The sequence below is a fragment of the Cupressus sempervirens genome, chromosome 3 (assembly GCF_028749045.1).
Source record: "Cupressus sempervirens isolate cs-2001-9-10 chromosome 3, ASM2874904v1, whole genome shotgun sequence".
Taxonomy (NCBI): domain Eukaryota; kingdom Viridiplantae; phylum Streptophyta; class Pinopsida; order Cupressales; family Cupressaceae; genus Cupressus; species Cupressus sempervirens.
This window is the reverse complement of record NC_143120.1, coordinates 246,307,521-246,319,019: the sequence shown is the minus strand read 5'-3', so window position 1 is coordinate 246,319,019 and position 11,499 is coordinate 246,307,521. Positions and strand designations below refer to the sequence as shown.

At 33.8% G+C, this 11,499-nt stretch overlaps 1 protein-coding gene across 1 annotated transcript in view; it reads right to left on the bottom strand.

Annotated features, from left to right (window-relative positions):
* Positions 1-437: 437 nt before the first annotated feature.
* The window catches only part of LOC149565782 (DUF21 domain-containing protein At2g14520-like), a 90,668-nt gene continuing 79,606 nt past the window's right edge, over positions 438-11,499 (bottom strand). The window contains exon 12 of the mRNA XM_089819265.1: positions 438-817. Within this exon, the coding sequence (XP_089675391.1) occupies positions 785-817 (33 nt within the window). The 3' untranslated portion in view covers positions 438-784. The remainder of the gene's footprint in view (positions 818-11,499) is intronic.

Genomic DNA, 11,499 nt, shown 5'->3' with positions numbered 1-11,499 from the left:
AAAATGAAAGATAAGTATAAATTATGCAATTTTCACCATATAATTATTTCATATTTCATGCTAATATTAAAGATTGTTATGATATTTATCATCCCCTTTTTTATTCGTCATATGAGCATTCATGTGAACCCCTTTGATAATTTCTATATAGGATCAGGTGTCAACAAGAACAACCAATCTCCAACCCCCTCTTTACCATAAATGTCAGCCAAATGACAAAAATGTATTTAAATTAACTTACTTTGTCAAAGCTTCATATGTATTTATCATATACTATATAATAGCTTATGTAAAACATTCATTGTAGTCTAAAATTTTAAGTAAATAAAGGCTTTTTAAATATTTTATTGTAAATAATACATATGTACACATCCATGTAGACATTTATCTTATGTTAAAATCTTGAGAAGATATAAGCTTGAAAATAATAATAATGGTTAAATTAATTATGATAGATGAGAAGATCACAAGTGGCATTTTATATGTTTTTATGGACACATCTATGTAGGCATTTATCTTATATTACAATGTTGAAAAGACAAGCTTGAAAGGCATGCCGCATAATAATACTTATCATTCCACTTTCACATGTGATTTTTAATGATTCCATAGACCTACTAAAAATCTAAATATGGATATTCTAACATAAAGGGAATGGACTAATCAGTCTCATATAATACAAATATTATGTTTTTGGAGAACACCACATCTTCAATTAGAGGAATACATAGCAAAGCTCATGCATAACCTCAATTAAAGACACAACTATTGATATGGGATATCATCATTGTACATCTGTCTCATCCAAAATCTCACCCTGTTTTACAAAAAAACACTAATCAATATTTTAAAAAAAATTAGAATTTAATATCATTTATAAATAACAATTTTATATTATTGAAAAATAATAATAAAATATTTTATATTTTATGATGATTATTAATAAATGCAAGTTGCAACAATACTTAATTTAGTTTAATTCTATACTAGAGCATAAAATAAAATAAAATAATTCTAATATTTTTTTATTACAAAATCCCTCTTTATAAACTGAATTAAGAATAAGAAAATTTTTGTAATATATAATCTAATATTTATGTATCAAAGGCATATTTACCTTAAATTGATATTTCAAAATTTTGTTATAAGCTAATTACAATGTTATTTAAAATAATTAATTTTAAAAAGAATATATATTCATGATTTATGTATTTTACAGTTCTTTAATCTTGAAGTTGCAAAGCTCTAAACACTACAAAAATAATAATATTTACGTCATTTAAATCTATAATATTTTTTATTTTTATTTTTATTTTTCTATTGATAATGGGTGAAGTTGAGAACAATGCAAAGATTAAGTAGACTAGAGCCTAGGACCTCTTAAATGGGAGGCTTGCAGCTTATTGTTGCGTTGCGTATTATCACTATAAAATATTTTATTTTGTTGAAAATTAATAAGTTATTGACAAAAAAAAAACATTATTGCAATTTGCAATCTTGTGGTTGGATAGCAAGGTCACTTTTGGCAAAATCTCTTTTGAACTGTATGAAGAAGTCATTACCCGATCTATTGGTTTGTCAACCATGGACCAAAATTGGAAGAAATCATTGTGTGTAACTGACAATAAAAAAACTTCAACAATTTTTTAAGGTAAACAAGGGCTCACTTAAGTTGTATGGTGGTTTCAAGAGAGAACAATTACTGCCTCCATGGAACCAAGTATGTTGAATGATAATATTAAAGTATTTCACTCTTGAGGAAAGGTTTAGAGTTTATTACTTTTACTATATTGCTCTATTAAACCACTTTAGGAGTTGTAGTCTTATCTCCTTTCCTTTATTTATCCTAAATTCTCTAGAATGTTATGTTAAAGAAATGGTAGAGAATAAAAAAAATCAAGGGAAAAACCCATCCCACTCTATGAATGTCTCATTTATAGTGTTTACTGTTAAGTTGGTAGCTTCAATTAGATTGATTCGATTATGAGATTCATTGTTGATGGTAAATCATTATTTATAGAAATATTCTTACACACACACACACACATGTTATAATACATATTATATATATATATATAATATGTATAAATGGTTATTTATATTATTGTTAATATATTATGTTATCTAATGATGATTAATTGTAGAGACATGTCTCCTTTCATATTTATAAGTCTTCAAATCTGCATTTGGAACACGCTAATAAAAATGACAATGTTATTACTTTTGCATAAAACGATCTTTACTACAACAACATGGTATTAGAGCCAGATTGCAAATGTAAGAAAGTGTTTAAAGACATGATAGATAGATATCAATTTCAGATATTAAAGTGGAAAATCAAATAACCATTTAAGGGAACCGAATATAAGGAAGAGACACAGTCGGGACAACACAAACAAGGAGAAGAAGTTGACAATAGAAGTTTGCAATTGATACAATCAACATTGATAATCCAAAAGCTGCAAACATTCATCATCGAACATCTAGGGAAGGAACAAATAAGTAGAGACTATAATCCAACATGGTAAACATCAAGAAAGCAGGAATAGCGATGGCAATCATCTCTTCTTTATACAATTTAGAATGAAATTTAGAGATTCACTCTTAAGACAACTCGAAGGCAGCAAAACATTTGGGAATGAGTAAGGACATAGGGGAGTCAGCGCAAGTAAACATTTAAGCAATAAATCACATGTCAACAAGAAATGGAAGGAGTGTCAAATATAATTGCAAATATGACCTGATCATGTCCTTAGCATGACAGATATGTTTGACGTCAGTCAATGATAAATGAGATATACCAACATTCAAGAGGCACGAATTGGACAGATTCAATGGTCAACGACTAATATTTTAAACAACCATTATAATATAAATAGGAAGAACAAACAAATGGGTAGAGATATATTGAAGAAGTTAATCATTAACATGAACAAATTTCCACAATCATTCATAGTAGAGAGATGCATATTCTGGATTTGATTGTGTGTCATATTTTTGCATCAACATTTCAGATCACACTCAATGATCCATCATCGGGATATGAAGAGCTAGAGGGGGGAAATGACACATTTACATATGAAAACATAGGTGTCATGTCCCCTTTTCAAATAATTAAAAATAATAATCTTTGCTAAGGCAGGCAAGCCCAAAAAGGTGAAGTTTCGGCAAAATGGGCTAATCTTTGAAAACCAATGGACTAATAAATGAAAATTATTATTAAAATATGTTTTAGTAACCCCTCTTGGACGTGAGTTAGGGTTATGCCCTCTTTTAAGGGATTTGGGGGCATTTTGGGCTGATTTCAGAACTTGATTTTGCTCATTGCTTTGTTGTTCTTCAGAGGCTACCAAACCTGTGGAGAAGGAGACCCAAGGACGGGAGTTTGCAAGTTTCCAGGAAGGCTAAGGACAGGAGTTTAAAGCTATTCCATGTGCAAGCTCATGCAAAATTTTCCCTTGTGCTGAATAGTGCAAATTTGTGGGTTTTCGAGTGTGTTTTTTGTAAGAGTTTGGTGTTTCTGGTTGAGTATTTTATATCAGTTTGGGTTGTTGTTGTATTTCAAATATTTAGATGTTAAAATAGAGTTGAATATATGTATTGGGTCGTGATTATACTTCTGTGATAGATTATTAGTGTTTTTGTGGTTTTTCCGAGCTATTTGGTGTTATTTTTGGGAGCCTAATGAGCATTGTTTTGTCCTCCATTTGGGAGTTGTTTTGTAAACTCTATACAGATCTGGAAATGTCATTTTGTAGGCTGTTATGCTGGTGAAATTTATGTAAAAATGTCCACTTTCAGATTTATTAATAATATGTGAAGCTGTGAAGTTTTTTGCACTATTTCGAGCATACCCGATTTGGGTTTATTTGAGAAATTGGCGGATCTTTGAAATATTGGTTGTTTGATTTTAAAAATATGATTAGAGACTTTAAATATCATATAAAATCACAAAGGGGATATTTTAGTGGTATCAGAGCTATGATCTTGCCAACTTGAGGGTTTGTAGAAGTTTGCATGCAACTAAGTGAAAGAGAAAAGAGATATTTGCAGCGAGAAAAGAATAAAGGAATTTTGATCAAACCTCCAGTTGAAAGTAAAAGTGCAAAATCCAAGGAAGGAAAAAGTATGGCTGATCCAGATGAGATGGCAAACAAATACTTCCAAGACATCCAAAATACTCAGAAGCAAATAGTGGATAGTTTGGCAGAAACTAGAGAGGCTTTGCAAATATTGACAGAAAAACTGCAAGGAGTTGCATCTATTAATGAAAAAGGGAGCACTTTAGAGGAGCCAAGAAATCTGAAACCCACACCCTCTAAATCAACAAAAATTATTTTTCTACCTACAGATGAGCCACCAATGCCAAATCTAGCCCTTAATCTCGTGGAAGAGGTTACAGGTAACTTGATTGCATTAAGAGCTACTTACAATGTCTTAGATGACGACTCTCGCAGTTCGGTTCCTTTTAGATAATATGTGGACATGATGAACACTTTGATGCCCAAGAAAGAGTACAGGAGGGAGCATGAAATAAGTGGAAGAGAGCTCAAAAATAAAATAAGAAAGTTTACAGCACCTACTTTTGATGGAACAAATAAAATTTCAGCTAGAGCATGGCTACAAAAATTACAGACTTTCTTCACACTTAACCCCATGAAGGAGAGTGATGTTGTTCAATTTGCAAGTCTACACTTGGAAGATGCAGCCTATGATTGGTGGTATCATGGAATGACTACTCAAGGTCATGATCAGGTAACTACATTTGATGATTTCAGTCAAAGAGTGATAGATAGATTTGACCTCAAGGATGATGAAGAGTATTTTAAAGAATTGTCAAAGTTGAAGCAAACCAAATCAGTTAATGAGTATATAGAAGAGTTTCAAAAAGTCGCTGTTATGGTACCTGATATGAGTGAAAAGAGGATTGTTTATCTTTTTCTTGATGGTTTGGAAGATTCTGTTAAGGGTTTGGTTAAGGCTTTCTCACCCTCAACCTTACAGGAAGTTATCAAAAGAAGCTTGCAACTTGAAACTTGCATGCCTATGAGACTAGTCACTAATCAAAAACCCCCAAATCTTTGGCAACATAAGGGGAATTTTCAGAAAAAGACTTTTCCAACACTACCACCAAAAGATGTGATAAATGTGGCAAAAAAGAAGGTAGATGAAGAGACTAGGAGTGAATTACGAAGGAAAAAGCTTTGTTTCACGTGTAGAGAACCATGGGTTCCAAGACACAGATGTTTGAGGAAAGGTCAAGTGCACTGTATTGAAGTTGTTTCAGAATCTGATTCAGATGAGCACGAGAAATTTCATGACACTAAGGAGGAGGAAGAAGAAGAGAAAGAAAAAGAAATCAGCAAAGATGGCACTTTAGCAGCATTATCAGGAGTCCCAAGATACCATCCCTTTCGAATTCGAGGGGTACTAGCAGGGCAAAGGTTGACAGTTCTTCTTGATAGTGGGGCAACTCACAATTTTATTGATGAGGGATTTGTCATGAAAAGAGGGCTTAAAGCATAAGATTTTGAGGGATTCAATGTTACTGTAGCTGATGGATTCATTATGCCTTGCACACGGGTGGTGAAACAACTCAAGATGAACTTAGGAGATTATGAGTTGTGTGATGACTTCTATGTTGTTGGCATTGGGGAGACAAATCTTGTATTAGGTGTTCAATGGTTGCACTCTATTGGAGGCTATTACATGAACTATCAAACTATGGAGTTTAAATTTCATTCCAATGGGAAAGAAGTCTTATTGAGAGGCTTATCGAATGGAGCACTTAAGGCGGTCTCTGCAAAGAGGATGGAGAGGACTTTTCGAAGAGGACAAGTAGCATGGGCAGTAGGAGTCATAATCCATCCAACAAGCTCTTCAAAGAATCAAAGTGATTTCCATTTTGAAATTCGAAATATTTTTGATAAGCATAGTATAGTTTTCAATGACTTGCCTCCAGGATTACCACCAGATAGAGGTTTTGAGCATGTTATAGAGTTAGAACAGGGTGCCAAACCAGTTATAACAATCCCATACCGCCATCCAAGAGGTTATAAGGAAGAAATTGAAAAAACTATTAAGGAACTCCTGGACATGGGATTCATAAGGCCTAGCTCTAGTCCATTTGCATCATCTGTGGTACTTGTCAAGAAAAAGGATGGTACAATGAGAATGTGTATAGACTACAGGGCTCTAAACAAGAAGACCATAAAAAATAGGTATCCCATACCACGCATAGATGAACTCATTGATGAGTTACATGGTGTTGTATACTTCTCAAAAATTGACTTAAGATCAGGGTACCATCAAATCCGAATGAGGAGTGAAGATGTGGAAAAGACTGTTTTTAGATGTCACTATGGGCTCTTTGAATTTCTTGTTATGCCATTTAGCCTCACTAATGCACCTGCAAAATTCCAGTCTTGTATGAATAAGGTATTCAGCCAGCATCTTCAAAAATTTGTTTTGGTATTTTTTGATGATATCTTGATTTACAGTAAAACATGGGAAGAGCATCTAAAGCACATAGACACTGTTTTGGGAATCTTGGAGCAGCAATCCTTCTATGCTAAGCTATCTAAATGTGAGTTTGGTTTTACAGAGATCCTATATTTGGGACATATTATAAGTTCTAAAGGAGTACAAGTTGATCAAAAAAAAATCCAAGCAATTTTGGATTGGCCTCCACCCACTAATCTTACACAGTTGAGAGTTTTTTTGGGTTGTGTAGCTACTATAGGAGATTTGCCAAGGGATTTTCTCAGCTTGTTGCCCCCTTGACTGATTTGACAAAGAAAGGAGCTTTTGTTTGGATAGAAGAGGCACAAAAAACATTTGATAAGCTTAAGAAGGTAATGAGTTCATGCCCTGTGCTTGCAATTTCAGATTTCTCTTTACCTTTTGTTGTTGAATGTGATGCTTCTAGAGAAGGTATAGGAGATGTCCTAACTCAAAGGGGATATCCAATAGCATTTGAGAGTAGAAAACTAAATCAATCAGAGAAAGGTTACTCCATCTATGATAAGAAAATGTTGGCAATCATGCATGCACTTCATAAGTCTAGACAATATTTGGTATGTGGGAGATTCATTGTAAAGACAGACCATAATAGCCTCAAGTTCTTCTTGAACCAAAGGGATTTGAATGATCGTCAACAAAAATGGGTAAGCAAATTGCAAACTTATGATTTTGATATTGAATACATGAAAGGAAAGAATAATGTGGTTGTTGATGCTCTCTCAAGAAAGCCCACTCTGTGTTCCTTAACATCCCTCTCTGCTAATTGGAAAGTCTCCATAGTTTTAGAGTATGCTAAAGATTCCTTTGCCACCAAGATTTTGGATAAGTTAGTGGATGATAACAGGTACAAGGTTGTTGATGAATTGATTTATTACAAGAACAGGATCTTCTTAGTGCCAGGATCAAAAACTAAGGAGAGGATATTGAGGGCCTTTCATGACACACCTTTGGCTGGTCATCAGGGATACTTCAAGACATACAGACAAATTTGAGAGTGATTTTCATGGAAGGGTATGAAGGAGGATGTCCTTAAACACATTAAGGAATGTATGGTATGCCAACAAAGCAAGAGTGAGCAAAATTTTCCTGCAAGGTTGTTGCAGCCACTTCCTATTCCTGAACAAAAATGGGAAAGTATTTCCATGGACTTCATCACTGAGTTGCCCAAGGTTCAAGGTAAGGATTGCATATATGTGGTGGTAGATAGACTAAGTATGCACATTTCTTTCCTATCACATTTGATTTCAAGGCATCACAAGTGGTCGAATTGTTTTTCAAGGAAATGTTTAGATTACATGGCTTGCCTAGAAACATTGTCAATGACCGGGACAATAGATTCCTCAGCTCTTTTTGGAAGGAGCTCTTTCATTTGGTAGGAACTGAACTCACTCTAAGTACTAGCTATCACCCTCAAACAGATGGACAAACAGAGATAGTTAATAAATGGATAGAGGGGTATTTGAGGAACTACGTTTCAAATTAACAACATGCTTGGGTGAAATGGTTGCACCTAGGGGAGTATTGTTACAATACATCTCATCACATGTCTATTGGTATGCCTCCTTTTCGTGCTCTTTATGGTTATGATGCCCTTTCCTTTGTTGATCTAGTACTTTCAGATAGCAGAGTACCTGCAGCAAGTGATTTCGTCAAGCAAAGCCAAGACATAATAAGGTCCCTCAAGAATAATCTACAACATGCACAGAACCAACAGAAGTTGTATGCTGATAGGAAAAGGACCGAAAGATCTTTTGAGGTGGGAGATTTGGTATTTGTTAGGTTGCAGCCATATAAGAAAAGCACCTTGAAGAGGAGTGGGGCAGAGAAACTCAAGCCAAGGTTATATGGGCCTTATAAGATCACCAAGAAGGTAGGAGAGGTAGCTTATGAATTGGAGCTCCCACCAAATAGAAAAATACATAATGTTTTCCATGTATCTTGCCTGAAGAAGGTTCTAGGCTAGTAAACCATAGTATCTATAGAATTACCACTTCTTGATGATGAAGGGAAATTAGTTTTGATACCAGAAGATATTTTGGATACAAGAGAGAAAAGATTGAGAAATAAGAGCATCATAAAGCATTTGGTCAAATGGAAAGGATTACCACTGGAGGATGCAACTTGGGAAGGAGCACATATTCTTGAGCATTCCAACCTTCATTGCTTGAGGACAAGCAATATTTGGGAGGGGAGGACTTGTCATGTCCCCTTTTCAAATAATTAAAAATAATAATCTTTGCTAAGGCAGGCAGGCCCAAAAAGGTGAAGTTTCAGCAAAAGGGGCTAATCTTTGGAAACCAATGGACTAATAAATGAACATTATTATTAAAATATGTTTTATTAACCCCTCTTGGACGTGAGTTAGGGTTATGCCCTCTTTTAAGAGATTTGGAGGCATTTTGGGCTGATTCCAGAACTTGATTTTGCTCATTGCTTTGTTGTTCTTCAGAGGCTACCAAACCTGTGGAGAAGGAGACCCAAGGACGGGAGTTTGCAGATTTTCAGGAAGGCTAAGGATGGGAGTTTAAAGTCATTCCATGTGCAAGCTCATGCAGAGTTTGCCCTTGTGCTGAACAGTGCAAATTTGTGGATTTTCGAGTGTGTTTTTTGTAAGAGTTTGGTGTTTCCAGTTGAGTATTTCATATCAGTTTGGGTTGCTGCTATATTTCAGATATTTAGATGTTAAAATAGAGCTGAATATATGTATTGGGTCGTGGTTATACTTCTGTGATAGATTATTAGTGTTTTTGTGGTGTTTCTGAGCTATTTGGTGTTATTTTTGGGAGCCCGATGAGCATTGTTTTGTCCTCCGTTTGGAAGCTGTTTTATAAACTCTATACAGATTTGGAAATGTCATTTTGTAGGCTGTTATGTTGATGAAATTTCTGTAAAAATGTCCACTTTCAGATTTATTAATAATATGTGAAGTTGTGAAGTTTTTTACACTATTTTAGGCATACCCAATTTGGGTTTATTTGAGAAATTGGCGGATCTTTGAAATATTGATTGTTTGATTTTAAAAATCTGATAAGAGACTTTAAATATCATATAAAATCACAAAGGGGACATTTCAATGGGTATCACCCCAACTCCTCAGACAAGGGGAATAAGAAACTCATCTCATGACTTACACTACTTGACATGGACTCTCCTCCCCTTTATAATCAATAGAACATTTAAAAGGAATTCAATGGTCAATATTGACCATTTACATTATTTATTACATATAGTGTCATCATCGTAGAAGGAGATAACTTGGTATCCAATATAAGAATGAAGCACAAAATGCTTTTATCAAGTAATGTTAAATTTCTTATCAAATATGTTAATCAAAACCAACAATGAAGAGAGTTTGTGAATTATATGAAAACAAGGGAAAATACATTGGACATACCCAATTAATAATTGTAATTGAAAAGCTCAATTGTAAACTAAAACTAGTACCTTGTCATTGATGGTGGCATATAAACTACTCTCTTGCAGTGTGGTTACCACTGAAGTGTTAGGGGAGATCAGTATTCAACCCTCATAAAACAAGATGCAAAGTGTGGAAGAATCATTTCCAATTTTAGTGACCAAGTATCTAGACAATTCTCCACGCCAAGTTGTAGTAATCTAATTACAATATTAATGTATAATCATCATTTGGAGACCCCCACATAGATTACTTGATATGGAGAATATTGCATATGTAACGATGAACTACGAAGAGTTAGATGGATAGATATACAAATAATTCTTGAGCAGATATATAAGACTTATGTGAAAAGTAATCCAACACATACACTAAATCCATGAAAAATAGATGGGTAGAAAGGTTAAGAAGTAAATAGAACATTTCAAGATTGTGAAAGGTTCCATAGGAAAATTCGAATGTTATATAAGTCCACTACCATTCTAGCACGCTTGTGAAGAAATTTTTGTGGCAAACTTGAGAGGTTGATTCAAGAAGCTTACGTCAATGTCAACCAAAGCTCCAATATCATGAATTTATCATATGATGGATAACATTAATTAAATTAGAATGGCCAAACTATCCAAATCGTATAGTTATGGTTACCAAAGAATTTGAACCCTCAATTGTTATCCACTTGATGACCAAAGCTCTAAAATGAGTAATAGATTCATTATCACTCTAAATCAAAATATTGGTATATGGTGGATGTGTTTAGAGAAATGTCAATACTCATTTGCCTCTATTGATAAGCTCAATGGATGTTTGGATCTTCATTAGATGAAAGCATCAAACTAGAAAGAAGAAGTTACTAACAGAGATAGATGTTAATATCATTTTGGATGATTATCTCTCATTAGACTTAATATTGATTGAAAACTCTATAAAAATAAAAATATGTGGGTATTTTACATTGTGGGAGGGGAGAATAATTACCTTAGCTCAATGTTTTTTTCCCATTTACTCAATGTTTTACTCTATAAAAATAAAATATGTGGGTATTTTACATTGTGGGGGGGAGAATAATTACCTTAGCTCAATGTTGTATTATCTCGCATTAGACTTAATATTGATTGAAAACTCTATAAAAATAAAATATGTGGGTATTTTACATTGTGGGGGGGAGAATAATTACCTTAGCTCAATGTTTTATTCCTATTGGAGGCATTTTCTGATTTGATACATATGGAGCTTCATTGGAGGAATTAGTATCAAGAATGTTGATGTACAGATAAGCATTTTTATGTATTACATTTATCTACTCATTATAGTCTCTCTCTTATTTGTATTTCTATATGTACTATATAAGCTATTTTCCTTGATCTTTTCCTTTGTACATGAAGATGATCTTTCAGGAAAAGAAGGTTGGTACTTTACACATGCTACCAAATACTGTGTAAACTCAATCTTAAGATAGTACCTCGAAAGAAGCTATAATCTAGAATTCATTAGTCATCTGATGATCAGTGAGGTTCTTGAAATTAAATATTCTTGATGATTGAGATTATGAGTATTCTTTCATT